The following is a 27,070-nucleotide window of genomic DNA, read 5'->3' as shown; positions in this document are numbered from 1 at the left end:
GTGGGAAACAATTATTTTGCTTTCATGCTAATAATTTATAGACATAAATAACTTTAAATACAAAAAATATAAAAATGCGTACAAGCTTAACGCTTATTCAATTAATCCATAGTAGATATTAATGTTTATTTTAATATAAGAAAAGTTAATGGTATTTTTTCTTATTTCGGTTTGCAATTTTTTATCGGTGATGATTCACTATATATTATCACTTTTACTATCAATTTATTTATTTTTCATAAACACAAGAATTTTTGAAGGTAGGACTCTCATTTTTTTTAGCATATTACGAAAACCTCATAAACCAACATCCGGTACTAATCCGTGGGATGATAATTGTTTTAGTCATTTGAATGACACGAGTCACTTACTTGGGTTGGAGACATGGTTGATCCACTTTTTCATCTCTATTTCTGAAGAATGAATTCCTCTGCATTTTAATATGAGTGTTATTTTTAAAAAATTTGCAAGTGGGTATTTTGCTAAATTTCTTGTCTAAAAATGGGCACTAAAATAACCCTTCTAAATAAGCAAATTGTAGGCAAATTGTTCTGTTTTTATGCTAATAATTCACAGACATCTCAATAATTTTAAAGACAAAAAAGTATACGAATACAAGCTAACCTCTTACTCAATTAATCCATAGTACGGAATTGTTTTTGGGGAAAAATACTTGTTCTATTGCTGCAGAAGTTGTAAACTCATTTTTTTTATAGGACAATATAAATTTTCCTATAAAAATCAGGTTTGCAATTTTTTAACAATGATTATTCGTTACGTTGTTTCACTTTTAATATAATAATATTTGTTTTTCATAGAAACGAGAATCTTTGAACAATAGCTTTTTCTTTTCTTTTCTTTTTCCATGTTACCAAGATTAGACTTATATGTAGACATCATATTCTCCATGGATCACGTATGGTTTCTCATTGTTATTTGTTCTTAAAAAGAAAAACGAAAGATACCGTTTTGATTCCCACCAGAAATGTTTACCTCCTTTTCATTTTATTTTTTTTATAACTATCCCCTTCTCACTTGCATCACATCACTCGTGCTTTTGAGCCGAACTTGACTTATTAGTGTTTTTCGATGGATTTTGGGTTCTTGAGTTCCCTATTGTTTGCTTTATTCACTTTTGACGAAACCTTGTTTTTTTCATAATAATCATCAATCAAGATAAAATTATTTGGAGATCAATAGACATAATAATAAATACTATTAATAGACTTAAATTTTTTTCAAAGTAGTGGAAAACATTAAAATGGTATGTAAAATACTTAATGACTTACATCTTTTTACAATGCAAGAGTTGGATGGTCTGTGACCATTCATTATTTTAATTGCATAAAATGCAGCGATATACTTTTACGAATTGTGTTAATTTTTATAAGACAGACAGACAAACCGATTTCATTTTCTCCCGTGCATCGGACGAGTGATACACTAATATATATATTTATATATGAAAATATTGACATGTTCTTTCTTTTAAAGATTAATCAATGACGGTCTTTTTCTTCTATGCATCCTACGAATAATGCACTGGTTTAGTCTTAAAAAGACAAACGAAAGACACCGTTTACATTCCCACCATGAAATGTTTGGGTTGGGTTTCTATTTTTGGTTCCCAAACGGCCCAATATGATCGATCAATGGACTCAACCTTTTCATCTGAAAGTAAATTTATCGGGCGGGTCATGCGTCACGGATCTGAATCCGGGTCCGGGTCCGGGTCCGGGTTCTTCAATAGAGAAATATTGGGCGTTTGGTTTGCAGCTTAAACGTGAAAGAGAAGGAGAAATAGAGAATAGAGAATAGAGAAGAGAGAAGAGAAATAGGGTTTTGGCCTCTGAAACTCACAGTGTTGCGTTTCGTTCTTTATTCATCTCTCTCACTCCAAACTTCGATGAAACCCTAGCCATGCATCATGCATTCCCCGCGATCAGGTTTACTATTCCTTCCTCTTGATTTTTCTCATTGTTTGACTCCTATTTTCGTCTTTTTCTATTTCCAATCATCACATCACTCTGTGCTTTTGAACAGAACTTGACTTAGTAGTGTTTTTCGATGGATTTTGGGTTCTCGAGTTCCTTATTGTTTGCGTTTGCTTCATTCGCTTTTGACGAAGCCTTGCTTTTTTTCTTTTATTTTTTTCTATTTTATTTTATTTTGATAAATGTGCTGTTTGATTCTAGGTTAGTTTTAGGCTTAGATGTTAGAATCTGTCACTTGCAGCTATGTTGAATGTTGCACATCAATTTGAGTATGGTGTTCCTGGTTTTTGTTGCACCCCTTACAATGGCAAACATTATGTGTTGATGAAATTAAAATATGAATTTAATTTTTTAATTTCATGATTATCTAGTTTTAGTACCTAAATAATCTTGAACACACTTACGGTTTCTCAAAGTTTCATAGAACGTGAATATGTCATGTTTGTTGGACAAATATTTAAAATTCTACACCTGTAAGGAGGAAAAGGCTTTTGTTGTGTTGTTATTGTTTCTTTAAGTAGTATAAGTTTCAAAAGGTTTAGTCAAGAAGTCCTTGATTGTTTCTTGAAGTCCTTTAACTGTTCAATTCTTAATTCATCAATTTGCTTTAGCTAAGAAGAATATATTCAAGAGCAACTTTCCTATTTGTGTTTCTTATACCGGTAAGCATGAGCTTGCTGTGAAATATATTATATCCTTGGCTTGGTGTTTTTGGTTAAGCTTGTGATATTTTTCTGTACATCTGTATCTTGTGAAAATTTTAAGTTTTGTAATTTTTCTGTACATCTGTATCTTGTGAAAATTTTAAGTTTTGTAGATGCTGCTTATTTCTGCAGGTGTAGCTGACTGAGATATGCTGATCACATAATTTTTTTTTTAATTACAAAAGTTAGCATTCTTTCATGTATCCAAAACGGTCTGGCCAAGATGGCCCTGTTTCCGGGCAGGTGCGCACAAGTGATAGGATCAAGTCAAGGCCAAACATGTATGGCCGACCATTCATGTATTACAACTCAAATCTTAGGCGCACCAGGAAAAGCAAGAACAAGACAAGGACAGCAGCTTCACAGATTGCCAAGATGTTGCGTCCAGGGAATCGGAAAGGAAAAGATTTGAATACTGATGTAAGTATCTGCATTTAAAATGAGTTCTAGAAGCATAATTGCTAATTACTATGGATATTTTATTGTTTAAATTGTATGGGTTCTGTATATAAATCACTCAGACTGTCAGGCATGACATTGGCGTCATGAATTTTTTCTGTCCTCTAAGTCAATTTGTGGATATATGAATATCTATGGAGTTATTAATAACATTTGTTATTTTTCAAATATTGAATGCTTTTTTTTTAGACTTATTTATTTGCCTTTTTGTCAATTTAAGTTTTGTTTTCATCCAAGGATAACAAGCAGGCTGAGGCAATCATGAAAGAACTATATCTTAAAATCCTTCTATTTCTAATCTTTGCTGCTTCTGTACTGGCTTGCAATTTTGCTGTGAGATCCTATTTCTCATTTTTATACCTTAGGTTTCCATATTTCTTAAAGCTTCCCCTGTTTTTTAGGAACCCTAATGATTGAGGAGCTGATTTACTTGATTTATTATTAGACAGCTTTGATTCTTTGCCTTGTTCTTCTTTGCTTGACTGTTGGCTTTGATCTTTGGATCTATCTGCTTCTTATATATGTAAACCATTATTCCATTTTTTTGATTCGCTGTCCTCCAATTCAAAATGTTTCTCTATCTGCCTCTTTCTTTAAAAGATTATTGCTCCCTCAAATTCTAATGTCAAGACTTTTATTTGGGCAATGGTACTTGATAGAATTAATACAAATGATCTGCTTACAGTTTTGTAGGCTTCATAAGTCTCATTCTCTTCTCTTGATGTTTGTGTTATGTGTTTTCAGAGTTTGGAGACAAAATAACATCTTTTATTATTTTGCGACCCTGTTGTATGTCAATTATTTCCTTCTTTGTACTGTTCCAAAGGGTGTGGGTTGACTGGGTTCAAATCCCACTCAAAGAATTTGTACAACCCCACCTAGTGGAGTAAGTTAAGATTGTCGTTGGTTGTGTGTGCTTCTGTGTGTATTGAAAAGAACTATATCTACACATGCAAATATTTGTTTTTTTACCAGAACAGTGAATATTAATAATTGGTTGTATACTTTATATTTGCAAAACGTTAACCTCTTCAGCGTGCTGCAAAATGTGTTTTGGATACTAACATTGTCTGTGTATCATGCACATAACCAAATTATGAAGTTACAGATGTTGTCTGATGTGCACGAAGGTCATTAACCTCTGCTTTACTGGATATGACCTTGCTATTCTGTGTGTATTTCTTTCACTTATTGCTTAGAATCATTTCATTTCCTGAAGTTGATCAGACAATAATGCTTAATAGTAATTCTCTCGGTTTACTATATGGGACATTTTAAATCCCTGGTTTGTTTATCTGTGCTTGTATTCGCAGTCTGGCTCTGCCAACCTTAGGCGTTCAACTAGGAAGAGAAGGCTTAATGTAAATCTTGAAGATTTCACAGACAGCTCTGGAGCTGAGGATGAAGACTTAATGGTGAGGTTTTATACTATGATATAAAATTTCGGGTGATAAGCTTGAATTCTCTGTAATTTGAGCTGAAGGTATGTGGCCATGTTTCAGAGACCTGCATATCAACCATTGAGAAACCGGATTAGCATTAGCGTCAGCCGGGATGATTTGATGTCTACTAAACGCAAAAGAGCAATGGAGAAACCTACACCTCGGCGTGAAGGTCTACGACCACGTCGCTCAAAGGCTGGCGCAAGAGAACGATTAATTTTAGAATCAGATGATGAGCAAGAGCTTTCAGAAGAGAAGGTTGAACAAGATGAAACAGAAAATGGAAATGATGTTGAGGAAAATGATGCAGATGATGATCAAAATGAGATTGAGGTGGACGCTGAGGGTGAGGATGAAGGTGAGGACGAAGGTGATGAAGATGGTGATGATGAAGAAGGTGAAGAAGAGCAGGATGGAAGAAGGCGCTATGATCTTCGAAATCGTTCAGATGTCCGCAGGTTCTCTATGGAGGAAGGGAAGGCCCGACAAAGATCTCCTCGAAGAGTGTTACATCAAGGTATGGGAACTAAAGTCAGCAGGGATGTAAGGAAGGGTGGTTCACGTGTTCATAAGCGTCATCACATAACAAGGCCTGAAGATTCTGATGACTCCCTTCTTGTGGATGAGCTGGACCAAGGCCCTGCTATTCCATGGGGGCGAGGTGGCAGCAGATCTGGCCCACCTTGGCTTTTCGGGGGCTTAGACATGCATGGAACATCTTGGGGATTAAATCTTGCTGCATCAGGTTGGGGTCACCAGGGTGATGCTTTGTCTACTCTAACTTCTGGGATTCAAACTGCTGGACCAAGTTCTAAGGGAGGAGCAGATATCCAACCCTTACAGGTTGATGATAATGTTAGTTTTGAAGATATAGGTGGGCTCTCTGAATACATTGATGCTCTAAAGGAAATGGTTTTCTTTCCATTATTATACCCAGATTTCTTTGCAAGTTACCACATTACTCCACCTAGAGGGGTGTTGTTATGTGGACCCCCTGGTACAGGGAAAACATTAATTGCAAGAGCTTTGGCTTGTGCTGCTTCAAAAGCTGGCCAGAAAGTTAGCTTTTACATGTGCAAGGGAGCAGATGTACTAAGCAAGTGGGTTGGTGAGGCTGAAAGACAATTGAAACTACTCTTTGAGGAAGCACAACGGAATCAACCTTCTATTATCTTCTTTGATGAAATAGATGGACTTGCACCTGTGAGGTCTAGCAAGCAAGAACAAATTCACAATTCCATTGTGTCCACTTTGCTTGCTTTGATGGATGGTCTTGATTCTCGTGGACAAGTTGTTTTAATTGGAGCTACCAACAGGATTGATGCTATTGATGGAGCCTTGCGACGTCCTGGTAGATTTGATCGTGAATTTAACTTTCCCTTGCCTGGTTGTGAGGCACGTGCTGAAATATTAGACATTCATACTCGTAAGTGGAAGCATCCTCCTCCAAAGGAACTGAAAAAGGAACTTGCAGCTAGTTGTGTTGGTTACTGTGGTGCTGACCTAAAGGCACTCTGTACAGAAGCTGCCATTCATGCTTTCCGTGAAAAATTTCCACAGGTTTATACCAGTGATGACAAATTTCTCATAGATGTTGATTCTGTCAGGGTAGAAAAGTATCATTTTATTGAAGCTATGTCTACAATCACTCCTGCTGCTCATAGGGGAGCTATTGTGCACTCTAGGCCATTGTCTCTCGTAGTTCAACCATGTCTTCAGAGACATCTAGAGAAAGCCATGAGTATTATATCTGATATTTTCCCTCCAGTTTCTGTTGCATCAGAATTGACCAAACTTTCGATGCTTTCTTATGGGTCTGCAATTCCACTTGTGTATCGGCCTAGGCTTCTACTTTGTGGTGGTGAAGGTACAGGGCTGGTAATTATCATGGAACCTTTTAACTTTATCGAAAAAAATTCATTTCAACAACTGAATACTGAATATACTTACTGCTCTAGTTTAACAGGATCATCTTGGCCCTGCGGTTTTACATGAACTGGAAAAATATCCTGTACATTCATTAGGACTTCCATCTCTTCTGTCAGATCCGAGTGCAAAGACACCGGAAGAAGCATTGGTACATATATTTGGTGAAGCTAGAAGAACAACTCCATCAATTCTCTATTTACCACAGTTTGATGTTTGGTGGGAAACTGTGAGTACATATATTAATTATCTGCACTTGTATGCTAAATAAACTGATTTGTATGTCTGAAATTTATATCTCATTCAGACTGGTTTCCTGTTATTGTATTGCTGCTTTAATGCAACCTGAGTTTGATTGGATTAATAATCTTGCAGGCTCATGAACAACTCAGAGCTGTTCTCCTGACTTTGCTAGAAGAATTGCCATCTGACTTACCTATCTTACTACTCGGGACATCCTCAGTTGCACTTGCTGAAGTAGAGGAAGTCCCTCCTTCAGTTTTCCCTCATCGCTCAGTGTACGTTTGATCTAATTTACAGCAAATATTTGATACGAGTTCCAAGCTAATGTTTATTTTTCTTTATACCAGCACTCTGGCTTTATGCAATTATTTTTTTTTCTAGATTTGGGGTTTTTTGTATGTTGGAAATTAGTAGTGGAGTTCAACACGAAGATTTTTTTCCTTAACAGAAAAAGTCTTAAGTTTGCTTATGTAGAGCGACTGTTTTTCATTGTCAAAGTTACCCTTTGTAATTTTTCTCAAAATCATAATTTATTGAAGGATAGATCAGTGGTCTACATCACATTACTTTTCATACATCTCTACTACTATTAGTTAAATGTATTTTGGATAATTGAACGAGAGGTAAAAATCTCAGCATTGCAAATGCTAATGCTTCCTATCAGTATTAAGTGCCCTTTCTTTTTACCAAAGTTTCTATTGTTGCTTATTCTTACAAGTATTTGAATAACTGTAGTTCAAAGGCTAAGGCTGAAAATTTCTAAGAATGTTAGTTGAGTATTCTTATTCAAATCTGAAAAGTATTCCTCACGCCTGGGCTCTTGTTTCTGGTTATATGCTCACCCTCTATTTCCCTTTTGAACAGTTATCAAGTGAGCATGCCATCTACGAAAGATAGGACTTTGTTTTTCAATCATTTAATAGAAGCTGCTATGTCAGTATTGTTGGAGGGAATCAGCAAGAAATCCCAGGATACAGGATGCCTTCCTGAACTTCCCAAGGCACCAAAATTGGCTAGTGGTCCGAAGGTATCTGAGCTAAAAGCAAAGGTGGAAGCAGAGCAACATGCACTTCGGAGATTGCGAATGTGCCTTAGAGATGTTTGCAATCGGTATGTCAACCTATGCTTAATTTACAATTGTTGGCTTCGCTTGGCACATTGATACTGTTAGAAATATAATATAAAATCATTTATGTGTCTTCATCTAATAGCTTAAGTTTTTGGGAGAGTTGGCTATTGACATGGTATTAGAGCCTCTATGATCAAATGATTTAGAGTTCAATCCTTGCTACATGTTAGAAATATAATATAAAATCATTCATGTGTTTTCACCTAATAAAAGCTTTTGGAAGAGTTGGTTCTTGACATACACCTTTAATTAAATGCATGCAGCCTCTCTCTCCCCCCTCTCAATATATTTTTTGTTTCCCTTTTGCAGGATGTTGTATACTTGCTCCTCATCTTATTCCTCGTTTTTTTTTTTTCAGGTGCATGGGATGCTGTGTCCAACCTGAGGTTAATACGAGTGCTCGACTTCATGAGTTATGAAGTATTGAAGCGGAATAAGAAGATCACGGATGTTGTGCATGCAGGTATAAAATGCCTTTGCAGTATGAAATATTTCTCGAATGTATGGCGGTTGTAATACAAATGGTTTCTTTAAATGTCATTTATACATACTAGTATTGCTGTTTTGCTATCGTGATTCTGAAACATTAGGAAGTTATACTAATTAAGAAAAGCAATAACGGAAGATGGAAGTGTGAATATTTTGACCAGAACCGTTCTTTTGGTCTTAAGCATGGGTGAGGCATGATAGTGTTGACTTAGAGAGGCATCTTTAAGAATTGTGGATTCTCTCTATACTTCTTCAAGTTGTTGCTTGTCATGCACTTGTTTTTTATATGATTGACTATGCTTGTAAACAAAATGCTATTGGTGTTACTTGATTTCCAATGATTAATTTCTTGTTCACTTTTTTCATTCTTCCTGTAAACTTCCTGTTCAAATGCTGATTTTGAAGTTTTGTTTTGGTTTTTTTTTTCTCAATTGGGTTTTATAGCAGAAGACAAGTCACAAGAAGATTCTGTACCATCAAAGTCTTCGCAGGAGCATCAGGCAAATGACATAAATTCTGAAAGGCTGGAACCAAAAATATCAATTGATGCAAATTTGCAGGGAACTTGTACAAATAGCCTTGCTGATCGCAGCAGTCTTGATGATGTCACAATGCTAGATGGTGAATTTTCAAGACAAGTGGAGTCTGTCAAGAAGCTTTTTGTCAAACGTAGTGAAAATTACAGCATTCCACAACTTGAAAGGCTTTACACGAGAATTATGAAGGGCGTTTTTGAAACCAAAGATAAAGGAACGAATGATGATATCAAGACTTCGGTTTTGAGGTTTTTATTGAATTTTGTAGAGGATGATGCAAATTTCTGACTAATCGGTTTTCCCTTTCTCCCATGATGATTTAGATAAAGAAAAGATTTTTACTGTAAAGTCGGGATTTTTTAATTTCAATGTTATTTGATTGAGTACAAGATTTCCTTTCCCCTCCCTCCCTTTCCCTGGGCCAGAATGGTCCAAACCAATGTATAGTGGAGTAACCATTTATTCTTTCTATATTCCGGAAGATTGTAATTACAGGATTTTAGGATTAGATGTCTCTTCGACTTGCGAAAGCCTAGAGCTTGAAAATGTTAGCCAGAGTGAGATAACCTTTTTTATTGCTCTCAACCACTAACTAGTAACTACCATGTCCTACTGTAAAGTAAATATTTTTATGTTCACTAGCATATCCTCTCTTTTTAAAATGCCAATTATTCCATTTATTTCAAAATGATTATAACTTCACAGGTTCTAATTTGGGAAAAATTGTTTGTCATTTTATAAAATTAAGATACTTATTTCAAAATGATGATTAGCTGGAAGGAACGGGCATTAATCCCGTCTAATGTATTGGCATTAGGTGAGTTTAATGACTACCAAATTAAAATCGTTTTTTTTTAATAAAAAATTAGAAAAAAAATACAAATATCTGGCAATTTTGCACACGTGGGATATGTTGTGTGTGCAAGAACTTTTCCATGTGACATTCAAAACATTAATAAACATTTAGATTAATTGGAATTGGTATTTTTTATATTTCTTTGGTAAATTCTTGCTGAGTTTTAGCATGGTGGCAAGCAATTAGCTCACATGTCAAACATTAATTGAAAATCCCTGTTTCACAATTCACACACACATCCAGGTGTTGATTCCAATACAACCATATGAACAGTGCAGTTTTCTTCATATTGTTATTGTACAAGAGAAAACTAGGAACCAAAAGGGAAGCATTGAAGCATGCAATTTCTATGCTTCCAATATTATTGTGCTTATTTTGGCATACTTCTTAAGTTAGTCAACATCTGAGCAGCAGATGATTCTCTTGCTTCACGGGGATTGGAACACACCTTACCCCCACGTGAACACTCAAACTCCACTCCTTTAACAGTTACATTAGCTTGGAATCCACCTTCAAATGGAACACTTGTTAATAAGTATCATAAGGTGAACAAAAAAAGTACACAGATATGTGAAATGATAAAAATCTCAATTGTATCTCATTAAATTTAATTAAAAAGGTATACTGTTAATTGTGCATTACTCAAGTCATGAGAAGAATTATGCCGCTGATAAGTTGGTAGGACCCAGTTGTTTTCATGACATACACCATCTAGTTCCTGCACGATTAACAGAATTTAAGTACTTTTTTTTAATGAAGATAAACTGGATGGTTGGTATGTACTACTAATTAATAAGTTATATTCTAGTATGTTTCTTAAGACAATAGATCACTCCCAAATATATATATATATATATATATATATATATATATATATATATATATAGAAGAAAAGAGAATATATCACAGAACAGAGATAGGTAAGTAATATGTCAAACTGAGGGGCTTGCCAAAGATGTATACAACACAAACTGAAAAAGGTTAAGATCCCACATTGCACTCTTTGAAAGTAGCTTTACTCGTATTTTGGGTATAATATATTTGGATACTTGAATGGATTAATAACCTCACCATACTCCACCATTAGTTTTTGTTGTACATTAAATGTGTCCAGCTGTAAGGGTGAAACCACCCAATACAAATAGTTTTTAAATCACTGTAGTCTCGTATCATTATTGAATCATATCTCATGTCTGTGCCAGAAATTAGCAACAAAAGAGAATAATATACCCAATACAATGCTTCCAAGAAATTAGCAACAACCATTTGATATTGTGTGCACAGCACTAAAGAGAATAATAAAGCATGATATATGTGGTAAAATATTTTCTCCTTTTATATCAAATGCCTGAAATTACTTAGTGATGGCTTCAATGCAGTGCACCATAACTACAAACACCGATATATACCTATTATATTGATAAATAACCCAACAAAACATATTTTCAAGTTTAGCGTAGTCATAAAAAAAAATTCAAATGTAAAAACTAGTAAGTAAACAGAACATGTCTTGCCTGGCATGGATTTTGCAAGATAAAGACAGCCTCTGACAATTTTTTCCTCTTAAAAGATACACTTTGTTGTCCACACGTCCTTTCTTGATTCCTTAACCATATATCATTACAACCTTCTATAATGGATTCTACCATTAATTCATAGTAGTTGAGGTAGTTGGATGTACTCAATATAAAAAGGACCCATTGGGTTTCTCAATGAATCAAGAAAGTATTATTCAGACAAAACACTTCTTCTACTTCTTCTTTTCTCCATGGTATCAAGAGCTGGTTATATTCCAGTCTCTCCCCTGTTCTGATTTATTTTTAAGTCATTTTCCTATTCCTTTTTTTCGTTTTAGCCACTGCCCAAGCCAGAATCCTTACCTAGGAAACTCCAACCACGAAACCAAGGCCACCATTAGGTTCAGAACAAAATTCCGAAGCCAGCCCACAGAAGACCCGTAGCAGTATTGTTCATTACTGTAGCAGTACTGTTCATTACTGTAGCAATTATTGTTTCACTGTGGCCAAGATTGCTCTCATTCATTGACTTTGGCGAGCAACCCTCTTCCTGTTTTGAGGGTCAAAATCGTATTTGGAGGAACTTTTTTCTGGGTACCTGTTAGAAAGCCATGGATGCTGAAAATTCTGAAATTTCGTCTGGAACCTCACCCCTTCCCAACTCTTCGTGTTCTGGAGACAACCCAGCAATGCAGATCACCAATCACCGTTTAAACGGTAGGAACTATGTGCAATGGTGTCAATCTGTTAAGTTGTTTATCCAGGCTAAAGGGAAGATGGGGTATCTTGACGGAAAAAAGGTAAAACCAGCAGAACGTGAACCTGGTTATGATGCTTGGGTGACTGAAAATGCTTTAGTCATGACATGGCTGACTAATTCTATGGAACCAGATATCAGTCAAACTTATTTATTTCTTGATACAGCTCAAGAAATTTGGGAAGCTGTTAAAGAATATTACTCTGACCTGGGAAATGCATCTCAGGCTTTTGATCTCAACACCAAGGTGAAAGAATTACGCCAAGGAGGGATGACTGTTACTGAATACTTCCTTGCCCTAAAAACACTGTGGCAAGAGTTGGATCTTTATGATAAAGCAGACCTTCAAGGTTTAGAAGCTAATGCAAGGTTCAAAAATTATATAGAGAAAAGGTGTCTCTATGATTTTCTTGCTGGCCTTAATTCTGATCTGGATGATGTTCGTGGAAGAATATTGGGGCAAAACCCATTACCTTCCCTTGCTACTGCTTTTTCTGAAGTACGAAGGGAGGAGCTTCGCGGAAAAGTAATGTTGGGTGATAAGGACTCTAAGTCCTCTGATGGGTCTGCCCTTATAGCAAAGAATATCGTTCGTCCTTCTGGGGACTCAAAACGATCTGACCGTTGGTGTTCTCATTGCAATAAGGGTGGTCACACCGGTGAAAAATGTTGGGAAATTCATGAAAAACTACCAAACTGGAAACCAAAAGGACAAAACAAGAATCGTGCTAATCAAGTATCTTCCGAAGATAAAGGGGAGGTGTCTCATGTCCCTTCAAACCTTGATGGTGTTTTCCTCTCTAAGGCCCAGTATGAGCAATTTCAGAAACTGATATCTCAACCTGCCGAGGCAACTAGTCATGTTGCTCAAAAAGGTATGACATTCCATGTTGAACGTAGTAATCGTTGGATTCTTGATTCAGGGGCCTCTGATCACATGATAGGTAATGCAACCTTATTTTTCTCCTATACCTATACCCCTTACTATCACCCGTCACGAATAAGAACAGCTGATGAGAATTTCTCCACTATTACAGGGAAGGGATCCATTAAACTTTCTGAGCATATTATTTTGAATTCAATCCTTCATGTTCCCTCTCTTACCTGTAACCTCATCTCAATTAGCAAACTTACTGCTGAGTTGCATTGTGTTGCTAAGTTCTCTGCAAATGGTTGTACCTTTCAGGAACAGGACTCGGGGACGATGATTGGCAGTGCTAGAGAGGAAGAAGGGCTATACTATTTTAAAAAGGATCCTTGTGAAAGGAGGATTTTTTCGAACCACTCTCTATGTTTATCAGATGACTGTAATGATGTTTTGTTATGGCATCGTAGGTTAGGACACCCAAATTTTGTCTATCTTCAGAAGTTATTCCTGAACTTGTTCATCAATAAAAAGCCAAGTTCCCTTCTTTGTGATATTTGTCAGCTTGCAAAGCATTCTCGTGCCACTTATTCTCCTAAAAAAATATCATGAATCTTCTCCCTTTACATTGATTCATAGTGATATTTGGGGACCTGCTCGTGAAAAAAATGTCTCGGGTGCTCGTTGGTTTATTCCTTTCATTGATGATCATTCTAGGGTATGTTGGGTATACCTTTTGAAAGATAAGTCTGATGCGGCATCCACCTTTAAATACTTTCATGCTATGATTCAAACTCAATTGCAGACCTCTATCAAAATTCTGCGAACAGACAATGGTACTGAATATTTCAATTCTGTTCTGTGAGATTACTTAAACCAGCATGGAATTATTCATCAAAGTTCTTGTCCTAACACCCCTCAACAAAATGGGGTGGCTGAAAGGAAAAATAGACATCTAATTGAAGTTGCTCGAGCTCTCTTATTCACAATGTATGTCCCTAAATATCTATGGGGGGAAGCCATCTTGACAGCCTCTTATCTTATTAATCGGATGCCTTCTCGGGTACTACATTTTCATTCTCTTTTATCCTGCCTTACTAAATCTTTTCCTTCTTTCAATGCTCTTTCTTCTCTTCCTCCCAAAATATTTGGCTGTCTAGTTTTTGTGCATATTCCTCCACATCAAAGGTCCAAACTTGACCCTAAATCCATCAGATGTGTCTTCATAGGATATTCCCCTAATCAAAAAGGTTATAAGTGATACTCACCTTCTCTCCATAAGGTTTTTGTTTCCATGGATGTTACCTTTTATGAGACACAATCCTTTTTTTCCCCGACTTCTCTTCAGGGGGAGTCTATTGGTCTTAGTATAGATGAAGATAAGCCTGAGAAACCAAATGATGCTGCTGTCTTACCTTGGCCTTTGGAAACAGGGGGAGTTATTGGGAAGGAAACAGGGGGAGCAACTATACCTGAATCTAATGATCCTCCTTGTGATCCTTCTGGTAAATGGGGAAAATTTTACAGCGCAAAACACATGAAGATACTCTAGACTGCTAGGATCCTGACTCGAGTCCTTTTTCCAGCAACCCACTTGAATGTACTAGTACAACCAACATTGATATGCCTATTGCTCTTCGGAAAGGTACTAGATCTTGCACTGCTCATCCTATTTCTCATTATATCTCATATGAAAAGTTGTCTCCAGGTTTTCGTGCTTTCAACACTATGTTAGATAGTACCAAGATACCCAAAAATATCCAAGAAGCACTTGATGACCCAAAATGGAGGAATGCAGTATTAGAAGAAATGGATGCACTTACAAAAAATGGAACATGGGAGTTTGTGACATTACCTAAAGGAAAGAAAGTTGTTGGTTGCAAGTGGGTGTTCACAGTAAAATTCAATGCAGACAATAGTATCAATAGGTATAAGGACAGATTAGTTGCTAAGGGATTTACTCAGACTCATGGGATAGATTATCAGGAGACATTTTCTACTGTTACCAAACTTAACACTATCCGCGTTCTGCTATCTCTTGCCGCCAACCTAGATTGGCCATTGCAACAGTTAGATGTTAAGAATGCCTTCTTGAATGGTGATCTACATGAGGAAGTTTACATGGATCCACCTCCTGGTTTTGAAAAAGGGATGGTTCTGTGTGCAAGTTGCAGAAGTCTCTCTATGGACTTAAACAATCTCTCAGAGAATGGTTTGGAAAATTTACTCAAGTTGTTAAGGGAAAAGGGTTCATCCAAGCTCAGACTGATCACACTTTATTTTTTAAATACTCCGACAAAGGAAGAATTGCTATTCTGATCGTTTATGTTGATGACATAATTGTCACTGGTAATGATAGCGAGGAGATAACCTCTTTAAAAAAATGTTTAGCTGACCAGTTTGAACTAAAAGATCTTGGATCTCTCAAATATTTCCTTGGCATAGAAATTGCTCGGAGTAAGGAAGGAATTTCTTTAACTCAGAAAAAATACATTCTAGACCTGTTGCAAGAAACAGGTATGCTTGGGTGCAAGCAGGCAGAGACTCCAATTGAAGCTAATATCAAGATGGGAGTTGAGGACGGGGAAGATGTTGATAGGGAGCAGTACCAGAAACTAGTGGGGAAATTAATCTATTTGTCTCACACTCGTCCTGATATTGCTTTTGCTGTAAGCATGGTTAGCCAATTCATGCATTCTCCTAAGGAAAAACACCTTAGTGTTGTTTATAGAATTCTCAAATACCTCAAAAATACCCCTGGTCGAGGAATTTTCTTTAAAAAAGGGCACAAAAGGATGATTGAAATCTATACAGATGCAGACTGGGTTGGCTCTGCAATGGACCGAAGATCTACTTTAGGATATTGTACTTATGCCTGGGGAAACCTTGTGACCTGGAGAAGTAAGAAACAAACTGTTGTTGCAAGAAGTGGTGCAGAAGCGGAATTTCGGGCTCTAGCCCATGGTATTTGTGAAGGAATTTGGTTATGAAGGCTTCTGGAGGAGTTGAAGATCTCTTATTCCCTACTTATCAGATTATATTGTGATAATAAGGCTGCTGTCAGCATTGCTCAAAATCTTGTTCATCATGACAGAACAAAACATGTGGAAGTTGATCGTCACTTTATCAAAGAGAAATTAGAAGACGGTAGTGTATGCTTGACATATATACCTACCAAGGAACAGACGGCAGATATCATCACCAAAGGATTACTTAAGCCGACCTTTGAGAATTTAATCAGCAAGTTGGGAATGATCAATATATATCTCCCAACTTGAGGGGAGTGTAGAATATGTAGAATATTCTAGATAGTATTTATTGATGTAGTTAGTAGTTGTATATTTAGTTGGTAGTTGTATATTTATTGATGTAGTTGGTGGTTGTATATATATTAAAGTAGTTGAGGTAGTTGGATGTACTCAATATAAAAAGGATCCATTGGGTTTCTCAATGAATCAAGAAAGTATTATTCAGACAAAACACTTCTTCCACTTCTTCTTTTCTCCATTTATGCTAGTTGAATTCATTAGACCTGGACAATTCTCAGTGGGCGGGGGGATACCCCAAGAAACAAACACAATAAAGAGAGAAAAAAAGAAGGAAAAAATCAAACTGATAGAAGAATGCACCAGAGAAAAAAAATAAAAAACAAAACACACAGTGGATGGAAAACATACCAACTAACATTCTCCGAATTTTTTCATCACAAATAGCAATCTCATCCTCTATCTCGCGCTGCTGAAGGGCCTGAACGAAGTAACTAAGTCTAAGATATATGCAAATATAAAGTTTTTGAGCATTCAAAAGATAGTAGCAAGGTAATCCTTAAAAGTAAGTAAAACCAGTAAAGTACGTACAAAAGGAGCTCTCAATGGGAAAAGGAGGCAGAATACTATTTTAATGGTCCAATCCATATACAATTGCCTATAATTAACAGTACAACATTTGGCATACAGTGTCTGGGAGTATGTACATTGTGAACTATCTGCTACTCTTTATTTTCTAAATGTAAAAATTTGCAGCAAGTAAGACAAAAATAGTGGAAACAAGAAACTTATTTCACTTCAAGTGTGGATTCACTCAAATTACTAATACATAATCATGTATCTATATGTTTTAGGTTAACATGTATATACTTTCTAGGATAACAATTATACATGTTTTAGGTTCCCATGCAGAGCTAATGGCAAAGGATATAAAGTATATGCATCCTTGTCATTAGAAAAAAACAATAAAAAACTTACCAGCTCATTCCTCTTTCGCATTAGAGCAGTTAGGGCAGTTTGTGACAATATCTTTTCTGAATCTAAAAGAATTTGGAGCTTCTCTAGATCTGATTTAGAATTATTTGCAATCAGAGTACGGTCATCTGCTGTGTCTTTTCCAGTTGACGTATTGGGCCTATTGCGACAAATTTTGTAGCAAGAAGCAAGATTGTTGGTTCCACTTTCAGTGATGAGCATCCTTGTGGAATCAACATTCACAGCCTGCCAAGCCGATGACATTCAGCTAGATGTGAGATAATAAACAATGGAATTAAGTCCAGGAATAATTATAGCAGTGAGGTTCACCTCGTTAAAAATATAATTATGATGAGAGATAATAAACATTGGAATACAACAGCTTACTGTAAAGCATCATATCAACCCAACATCTTAAGCTTTAGGTGAAGGCCACCTTAAAAATTTTATATTATATTTCTGTAACATGCCATCTCACACGAAAGCTCATTGAGCTTGAAAGGTGAAAAATGTATAAATTTACCTACCTGTGCTAAGAAACTTTACAATTTTTTTTAATTATTTATTAATAGAATTTGGGCGGTGAGGATCGATCTCGTGACTATTTAGTCACTAAGATTCTAATACCATATAAAGGATTATATTAACCCAAAAGCTTAAGCCGTTAGATGAATAGCCGTTAGATGATACACATATATGCATACGATATAGGTAAGTTTCAATTTGGAGTATAGTTGCATGACTTGCATCTAGGATTCTCGTATACTCTTATTGGAGAGTACAATTATACGATATTTAAAAGAGCACATACTTGATGGATATTGGTAGAAAGGGGTCTGGCTGATGGTGGCTGGCGGCAGTGAGGTGCCTTACTCTGGTCGTCACAAGCATCCTTGGCTGAAAGAGCTAGGCTTGAGAAGAAGTGCTGTGAAAAAAAGAGAGGTAAGCCAAAGGTCTAAGAAGATGACGATAGGAGTTATCATCATCAAAATTAGTCACGGATAATTTTGTCCAAAAGAAACTCTGAACAGGTTCATCATGTTTTGAAAAAGGTCTTTTTTCATAAGTACAAAATTCTGGCTAGGGAAAAAAGAGAGCACAATTTCAGCTTTTTAAGTGCCTCATCCCCCCCCCCCCCCCCCCCCCCTTTCCACAAAAGACACATCCAAATGTGCTCTAAGGAAAGCAATTAACTCAATAATTAGATGAGTTGATAAGTTTCAAACCTTATCATCACTGGCAGAGCCATTTGAGTAATATTGCATAGAGGGATTGTTTTTTTCTTTATCTTTACCAACTTGTATAGTATTGCCAACATCCTGGCGTTTTCTGTTATTTTGATATGGAAGAATTGAAGATTCATTGACATCCATTTCACAGGGCCCCTTCAAAGAATCAGATCTAAGCGTACAGCTTCCATTGTTCCCTTTCTGCTTTGGTGATTCAAAATTATCACTGCTTGGCTTACTATCAGGACCAGTAGACATGTCCCGATTCTATCACTTCAGGGCTGTTCACCATTATATTTTTCTCTGTTACTCTTGAATCATGCAAACCATTTGAGAATGCTTCTCTGCCAAGATAGATATATTACACAAATAGTCATGCTCATCTTATGGAGATAGTTTCCAAAGAAAACATAAACTGGAAATGAATGATAACTAGAGGAACATCATGTTAAGGCTTTGAGACTGCCAATATACAGATGAGCTTGGAACCTATTTATTGAAAAGAAGTTTTTGTATATTGATATTGAATAAATTACATGAGTGAGTATTTATACAAGAAAGAATCGCTAAGAATGACTAAGCGATGACTAATCAATCCTATCACAATCCTAATCACAATCAATTCTAATCAATCACAATTAATCCTAATCAATCATAATCAATCCTAATTAATAGGAAATAAAAACGGAAACATGTTTGAATTCTAATTTTCTACACTCCCCCTCAAGTTGGGAGGTAAATATTGATCATTCCCAACTTGCCAATCAAGTCTTCGAATGTTGGACGGTGTAGGCCCTTGGTAAGGACATCTGCCGTTTGCTCTTTGGTTGGAACATATATCAAATGCACACTTCCATCATCTAATTTTTCTTTGATGAAGTGACGATCAACTTCCACGTGCTTTGTTCGATCATGATGCACAGGATTTTGAGCAATGCTAACAGCTGCCTTGTTGTCACAATATAGTTTTATTGGTAGGGAATATGAAATCTTCAACTCTTGAAGAAGTCTTTTCAACCAGATTCCTTCACAAACTCCATGAGCTAAAGCTCGAAATTCTGCTTCAGCACTACTTCTTGCAACCACTGTTTGCTTTTTGCTTCTCCAAGTAACAAGATTTCCCCACACATAGGTGCAATAGCCTGAGGTAGATCTTCTGTCTACTGATGAGCCTGCCCAATCTGCATCAATGTAGATTTCAATTGTCCTTTTATACCCCTTTTTAAAGAATAATCCTCTTCCTGGAGTATTCTTGAGGTATCTAAGCACCCTATAGACTGCACTAAGATGCTTCTCCTTGGGTGAGTGCATGAATTGACTAATCATACTCACCGCAAAGGCAATGTCAGGACGCGTATGAGATAAGTAGATTAGTTTACCAACCAATCGCTGATATTGTTCTTTATCCACCTCATTCCCATCTTCAATACCTAACTTGGTATTAGGTTCCACAGGTGTCTCAGCAGGTTTACACCCTAACATTCCTGTTTCCAACAAAAGATCTAGAACATATTTCTTTTGTGTTAGAGTGATGCCTGTTTTGCTCCTAGCAACTTCCATACCAAGGAAATATTTGAGAGTGCCAAGGTCTTTGAGTTCAAATTGAGCTGCTAGAAATTTCTTCAAGGTGTTCAATTCCTCAATATCATCACCTGTAAGAATTATATCATCTACATATACAATAAGAATAGCAATTTTACCATCCTTAGAGTGTTTGTGGAAGAGAGTATGATCAGTCTGTGCTTGAATGAAGCCTCTTCTTTTGACTGCTTGTGTGAATTTGTCGAACCATTCTCTGGGAGACTGTTTCAATCCATATAGAGACTTTTTTAGTTTACACACTGATTCATTTCCCTTTTCAAAACCAGGTGGAGGATCCATATAGACTTCTTCATGTAAGTCACCATTTAGGAATGCATTCTTCACATCTAACTGTTGCAGAGGCCAATCTAGATTGGCAGCAAGAGATAAGAGAACTCGGATGGTATTGACTTTAGCAACCGGAGCAAAAGTCTCATGATAATCTATCCCATGAGTCTGAGTGAAACCCTTTGCAACCAATCTTGCCTTGTATCTGTTGATGCTATTATCTGCATTGAATTTTATTGTAAACACCCATTTGCATCCTACTGCCTTTTTTCCTTTGGGTAGGGTCACTATCTCCCAAGTTCCATTTCTTTCTAAAGCATTCATTTCTTCAAAGACAGCATCCCTCCATTTTTTATCATTGAGAGCCTCATGTATATTTCTCGGTATCTTTGTACTATCCAACATAGTATTGAAAGCACGAAACCCTGGGGACAACTTTCCATATGAAATATGATTAGAAATAGGATGAGTAGTACAAGATCGAGTACCTTTTCTGAGAGCAATGGGCAAGTGTAGATCATTTTCACCATGACACTCAAGTATTGGGGTGCTGGAACTAGAACATGGTTCAGAATCCTGGCAGTGTAGAGGCTCTGGGTTATTCACACTTTGAGGAGGCTTTCGCCTGCTATAAACTTGTCCCCATTTTGAGGAGGCTCCTGATGGTGAGGATTCTGTAGCTCCCCCTGTTTCCAAAAGTAGAGGTAATACTGTGGCATTAATAGGTTCCCATGACTGATCTTCATCTACTCCTATAGACTCCCCCTGAAGAGAAGTCGAGGGGAAGAAAGGGTCATTCTCAGAAAAAGTGACATCCATAGAGACAAAGACCTTACGAAGAGAGGGTGAATAACACTTATAGCCACGTTGAGTAGGAGAATAACCAATAAAGACACACTGGAGAGACTTAGGATCAAGCTTAGACCGTTGATGGGAGGGAATATGGACAAATACAACACAACCAAATAACTTGAGAGGTAAGGAGGAGACACCTCGGAAGGAAGGGAAGATACGAACAAGACTAGAAAGAGGAGACTGAAATTTCAGAATGCGAGATGGCATTCGATTTATCAGATACGAGGCAGTGAGAACTGCCTCTCCCCAAAGATATTTAGGAACACTCGTGGTAAACATAAGAGCCCGAGCAACTTCAAGGAGATGTCGGTTTTTTCTTTCCGCAACTCCGTTTTGTTGGGGTGTGTCAGGACACGAGCTTTGGTGAAGGATGCCATGTTGGGAAAGATATTCTCCAAGAATAGAGTTAAAATACTCTTTGCCATTATCTGTACGAAGAATTTGTATAGCAACTTGGAATTGGGTTTGAACCATGGCATGAAATTTTTTAAACACGGATGCAGCATCGGACTTATCCTTTAGAAGATACACCCAACAAACTCGAGAATGGTCATCAATGAAGGTAATGAACCATCGAGTACCTGAAATATTTTTAACACGGGCTGGACCCCATATGTCGCTATGAATTAAGGAAAATGGGGAAGAGTCATGGTGAACTTTAGAAGGATAATGAGCACGAGTATGCTTGGCAAGTTGACAAATATCACAAGAAAACAAACTTGGACTTTTATTAATAAATAAGTTTGGCAACAACTTCTGAAGATAAATAAAATTTGGATGGCCTAGCCTACGATGCCACAGCATAACATCATTACATGAATCAAAAGGAAACATAGAGTTTTTTTCTACGAAAACAGCTTCATGAGTCACATCCTCCTCAAAGTAGTAAAGTCCACCATCCTCTCTAGCACAGCCAATCATCCTCTCCGAGTCCTGTTCCTGAAAAACACAACCATGTGGAAAGAATTTAGCAAAGCAATGCAACTCAGAGGTGAGCTTGCTAATGGAAATGAGATTACAAGTCAGAGAAGGAACATAAAGAACTGATGTCAAAGTAATCAGCTCAGAAAGTTTAATGGTTCCGTGTCCCGCAATCTGGGAAAAACTGCCATCGGCGATCTTGACCCGAGAAGATTCAGAATATGGAGTGTATGAACAAAATAAGCCAAGATTACCTGTCATATGATCAGAGGCTCCAGAATCAAGGATCCAATGATTTTGACTATCAACATGGAAAGTTGTACCTTGCTGGACCACATGACTAGTGGCCTTAGGAGGTTGCTCGTGGTAATAAAAAGAGTGTTTTGAGGAAGCCATGAATAAAAAGAGAAGGGTTGACCGTTGATGAAAAATCAAGTTTTGTAAACTTTTGATCTGACCTCTGGAACAGGAAGGGGAGAAGCCAGCGAGAAGGTCTGTGCAAGTCGCGACGGAAAAAAAACGTCTGGAAGGCGGCGCGTGGTGGCGCGTGCAGCGGCTGACGGCGATGGGTCCAGCGGTGGTCGACTCGTCGGATCCTTCTGAGTCGAATGGTCACCTCACTTTTTTGATCGGAGGTCAGTAAACTAGGTTTCTGTGTTGGACAGATTCAAGGCGGTGTTTAGGAGGTGTTTGACGGTGATGGAAGTGTTTGGATGGTTATTTCAGATTTGAATTAGGGTAGGAACGAACCCGCTCTGATACCATATTGAAAAGAAGTTTTTGTATATTGATATTGAATAAATTACATGAGTGAGTATTTATACAAGAAAGAATCGCTAAGAATGACTAAGCGATGACTAATCAATCCTATCACAATCCTAATCACAATCAATTCTAATCAATCACAATTAATCCTAATCAATCATAATCAATCCTAATCAATCATAATCAATCCTAATTAATAGGAAATAAAAACGGAAACATGTTTGAATTCTAATTTTCTACACTATTTTTGCAAACCATCCAACCATGCAAGTGCGACTCTATGAGCAGCAGGGTTTGTCAGTATTTAGAACTCTCATATATTAACCTTACTTTATTGCTTATGGCGGATGGTAATTTTAAGTATTAACACTAACGAATATCTTTAAATTTTGTATGAATCAGGGTATGAGAATGCAAGAACCAAAAAGCTTTTTGAATAATTCAGGTCAGCAAATTCCATTATATGTATTTAAGATTGTAAAAGCACCAAAATAGACTCATTCCAAAGGTGCTACTGAAATTGGTATGTTAAATGTGTTTATGGTTTAGACATGGTTACTAAAATTGGTTTTGAAGAGCACACATTAGTTATACATTTTTTTTTCATAGGTTGCCAAAGTTAAGAAGTATACGTGCTGAAGCATAAACTAAAATAGCATCGCTTATGGAATATGGGATGCAAAACACTACTAAATCAAGTTTTTTAAGGAGCCTAGAAATCCACTCAGAGACTATTTCAGAATAAGGAAGCACGTGGAAGTAATCGACAACTGGAGTTATCATCCAACTGCTAGAACTCCTTTTGACCAAAGGACCCTGCAAGCTACACAAAAAGAAGATACAAATGTTAGTCAGAAGCATATGCGGCATTCATTAACAATAAGTTTTACACAACTACAACTTCAAGGGCAATAGAATGCGCTTCTCTACTTACTGTAGACATAATTCTAAGATGTCCTATTACATACACCCTTAAGATAAGATTGTAAGTTTGTAACATTCTGGCCAACAAGTAGCCATTCTTTCCATCCAAAAACATCAGTGAAAAATATTTAAAAAAAAAAAAAAAATCAAAATGGAAGGTTAATATACCAGTTAATTCTCAAAGATTTATAAACTAGTTCATAACTTGATTCAGTAGTAAGACACATTGACGTGTAGTATGAATACAGGTGTATTTAACTTCACAGCAAAAAGGAACAGATGACTCCACCTCAATGCCTGAAAGAAAAAGGCACCACTTTCCTATCAATGAAAAAGGCCCTTGAGACTCAAGCCATCAGCCAATAGCAAAACAATAGCAACTAGAACGAACCTTTCAATTACATCTTTCAGAGGAACTTGAATAATCTCCTGATCGATCAACTGGGAGCACTGCATTATATAAAAGCGAGAAGCTTCCTTTTCTTTGCTCTGAGAATAGACAGTGTAGCTTTCCAAGAGCATGATATCAGTGTTATTGATACCTGTACCATAGCACAAGATATATATTCAATTATTTACGTATCAGAAAGCACCTGTTAAAACTAAAATAAAGAGATAATGATACATTAACTAATGGGTGCAAATATTTGATGTAATGATATTTTTAGTATAGAAAATAAAATTTCTTTAGGGAAAGAAGAAGGATAGAACAAAGTTTTGACACAATAATAATCAAAAATAGATAGAAAGAGTAACCCTAGGTATACAGCGTGATGCATGTACTATTGCATCCTTGTCATATTAACATCATCACTTGGTTAAATAAATTGTAAAGTGAAAAATCCTTAAAAATAAGAATGTCGCTTGACCTGAGATGCCAATTTATGCATAAAGACGTAAAGCCAAAACTAAACTATAACAGTTACCTGTGGCTTCCTTTACAGCAGAATACCCAACTTGCAGAAATCCAGCTTCATCAACATTCAATTCATCTATCACAGGCTTTCTAATGACTCTCTTCTTTTTGTACGTATATTTCGTTCTTGATGTAACTTCAGAACTTTGGCTGGAGGTATCCAGACCTTTTTCAACCACAGACCATACTCCCCTAGTTATGGAACCAAACAGCAAAAAGCAGAACTCCTTCTCACTGTCGATTAAAAGGATAGCAACTTTCGAAATGGGCCATCCTTCTATATTAGGATGCATCTAAACATTTACACACATCACATGCATCCATAATCATTTTTTCTGTTAATGATAGCTGCTTCTCCACATCAATGAGCTCTGCTTCATTGAACTTTTGCATGAATTGCATATATGCTAATAAAGGTGGCCTCAGAACCACAGCCAACTTGCAAAATTCATTAAATGGAAAATATGCTAGTTCTGGATGATGTTTTCGGTGGTAGTAGTTGTACAGTAAGACAACAGAATGCATCTAACACCAACAACCTCAAAAACAGAAAAATCAGTAACTAGAGCAGATAATACCCTCCACATGTATTCCTATAAATCTATAAGCATATATTTGCAGTACTTGTAATTTGTAAATCATAATGGAATTGGAACTTGGATTTTAATTTATTTTTTTTCATTTTTAATGACTTGCATGGGGAAAAACCTAAATGCACAGGAAAAGTACACAGAGGAGCCCTCTATGGAGAAATACAAGAACATTGTAGTTTTTAATGCACAAGATACATTCTACTAAAGAAAGTTTTAAAAATATAAAATGGTAAAGCAGTTCAGTTTATTTATTTGGGATTAATGTTTCTCATGTTGTAGAAGATTATCTCCTACACACACATAAAAGTGTGTGGGGCTCATGTTTTTTTTTGTCTCTTTTTTTCTCACATGGGCCTCACACACTTTTATGTGTGTGTAGCAGGAAAATTATCTCCTACGAAATGAGAAATACTAATCCCTATTTGTTTATTTGAATTGTTCTCGCCAAGTCCAAAATCAAAGATATCGCATCACAAGTGGCTATTATATAATCTGAAATGCAAGTAAAATGTCCTATTATTTAAAAATGCACTGTAAAGACTTGGATGGGATGTGTGATCTAGTCATCACAGCATTTCAAAAGGTCATTCCTAATATCTTGATTATAAAGAAAGAATACCAAATAGAAAGATATTTATTACTTAGAATACCGAGTTTTAATTAAATGGTGGTCTCTGTCAACTAAATTAAATTTTGTTTAAACATACCCCTCTGGAGTTAAGTAGATCAAATCTCATTAGCTATAGATTGCAAGTCATTTAAAACTAACTGGTTTCATTTCTGGGAGACTATTACTCTATGCTTTCTATGCTCCAAGCAGCCAAAACATAGAAGTAGTGTAACTAGAAACTGTACAGTAAGGAAACCATAAAGGTGAAAATGAAATCTCTTATATGCTATATAATTCTTTAAATCAACATCTCCAATACTCCTCCAAAAAAGGAACAAGACAAACCAAAAAGAGAAACAGCATAACTTAAACCAGCTTCCAAATAAATCACACAGTTTATATTTGGATTGATACAAAAGATTAAATGGCGCGAAAAAAGAAGACACCTGTTTTGCAACTGATTCCTGTTGAGAAGGTGTGGGATTATCTCGGACAAATGATTTTGCTGGCAGCAATGGATCAACCAAGTGTTCTATGAATACCTGAACTGCATCCTCAGTTGGACACACATCCAATAGAGCCATTTCTATCCAGTGATTTTCAGGGTTGTGCTGTCAAGTTGCCACATACATAGGGTAACCAATAAAAACACCAATTACTCTTGACAGAACAAGCTTGAAAAACAAGTGCATGAGTTCCTACGTTTCCTTGCACATGTGAGTGCAAAGAGGAAAAAACAAATTATCAACATTTCTCAAAACCTTAAAAAAAATGATACACAAAGAAAAAGGGGCACAAATTCTACCCGATTGAAATTTGAATTGTCAGGAAAAGTGACATTTTTGAAGCGCACACAGACACACCAAAAAATAAAAATAAAAACTTGGATTGGATATGCATAATGTATGATCCCCAAAAACCAAACTTTACCATGCATGCATTTCAGAAATGTTTCTACATTCTTAACAATGACCTTCTTTCCTCAAAACACAAAATGACATGAATATAAGATAAAATGTTTCTTCTTACCTGGCAATTTTGGAGTTGAATAGATGCTACACAGTCTTGTTTGAGTGGAAAGGCACCACCTTTTTGGTTTGCATGAATGGAACCTGTAAAACCCAAATGCATTTTCTGTTAAACATTAGAATCTGAAAGCAAAAAAACAACAAAAATAAAATAAAAAAATTGTTCCGTTTCAAAAACTTGGAACGCATAAAGAAAATCGAG

General features: G+C 36.5%; 2 protein-coding genes across 2 annotated transcripts; one reads left to right on the top strand and one right to left on the bottom strand.

Annotated features, from left to right (window-relative positions):
- Positions 1-1,801: 1,801 nt before the first annotated feature.
- On the top strand, positions 1,802-9,497 carry LOC133314284 (ATPase family AAA domain-containing protein At1g05910-like). Its single transcript, XM_061515733.1, has 9 exons — positions 1,802-1,946; positions 2,831-3,118; positions 4,471-4,572; positions 4,660-6,477; positions 6,566-6,754; positions 6,901-7,043; positions 7,633-7,907; positions 8,256-8,360; positions 8,831-9,497. Exons 2-9 carry the CDS (start codon positions 2,897-2,899, stop codon positions 9,208-9,210), a joined length of 3,234 nt encoding a protein of 1,077 aa, XP_061371717.1. The 5' UTR covers positions 1,802-1,946; positions 2,831-2,896; the 3' UTR covers positions 9,211-9,497.
- Positions 9,498-18,645: 9,148 nt separating this feature from the next.
- On the bottom strand, positions 18,646-26,928 carry LOC133314283 (uncharacterized). The gene is made up of 8 exons (XM_061515731.1): positions 26,870-26,928; positions 26,287-26,451; positions 24,998-25,162; positions 24,804-24,930; positions 24,648-24,734; positions 24,113-24,263; positions 23,488-23,620; positions 18,646-18,731 (listed from the first exon to the last, which is right to left on the bottom strand). Exons 2-8 carry the CDS (start codon positions 26,422-26,424, stop codon positions 18,705-18,707), a joined length of 828 nt encoding a protein of 275 aa, XP_061371715.1. The 5' UTR covers positions 26,425-26,451; positions 26,870-26,928; the 3' UTR covers positions 18,646-18,704.
- Positions 26,929-27,070: the final 142 nt, after the last annotated feature.

Source organism: Gastrolobium bilobum, unplaced genomic scaffold (genome assembly GCF_033153095.1).
Source record: "Gastrolobium bilobum isolate Gb01-03AN ecotype WA unplaced genomic scaffold, APGP_CSIRO_Gbil_v1 utg75546, whole genome shotgun sequence".
Lineage (NCBI taxonomy): Eukaryota > Viridiplantae > Streptophyta > Magnoliopsida > Fabales > Fabaceae > Gastrolobium > Gastrolobium bilobum.
Note: the sequence above shows the minus strand (reverse complement) of the source record. Positions and strands in the feature narration are given on the sequence as shown.

What these genes read in the sequence shown, in the direction of transcription:
- LOC133314284 (XM_061515733.1), top strand. Translation starts at nt 2,897, where the DNA reads ATGTATCCAAAACGGTCTGGCCAAGATGGCCCTGTTTCCGGGCAGGTG. An exon ending in CCTATGCTTAATTTACAATT is followed by an intron (nt 7,908 to 8,255) that starts GTTGGCTTCGCT and finishes TTTTTTTTTCAG; the next exon opens with GTGCATGGGATGCTGTGTCC. An exon ending in CACGGATGTTGTGCATGCAG is followed by an intron (nt 8,361 to 8,830) that starts GTATAAAATGCC and finishes TGGGTTTTATAG; the next exon opens with CAGAAGACAAGTCACAAGAA.
- LOC133314283 (XM_061515731.1), bottom strand. Translation starts at nt 26,424, where the DNA reads ATGGCTCTATTGGATGTGTGTCCAACTGAGGATGCAGTTCAGGTATTC. An exon ending in CTGAAAGATGTAATTGAAAG is followed by an intron (nt 23,621 to 24,112) that starts GTTCGTTCTAGT and finishes CTTTTTGTGTAG; the next exon opens with CTTGCAGGGTCCTTTGGTCA. An exon ending in TCCTTAAAAAACTTGATTTA is followed by an intron (nt 18,732 to 23,487) that starts GTAGTGTTTTGC and finishes CTATCTTGGCAG; the next exon opens with AGAAGCATTCTCAAATGGTT.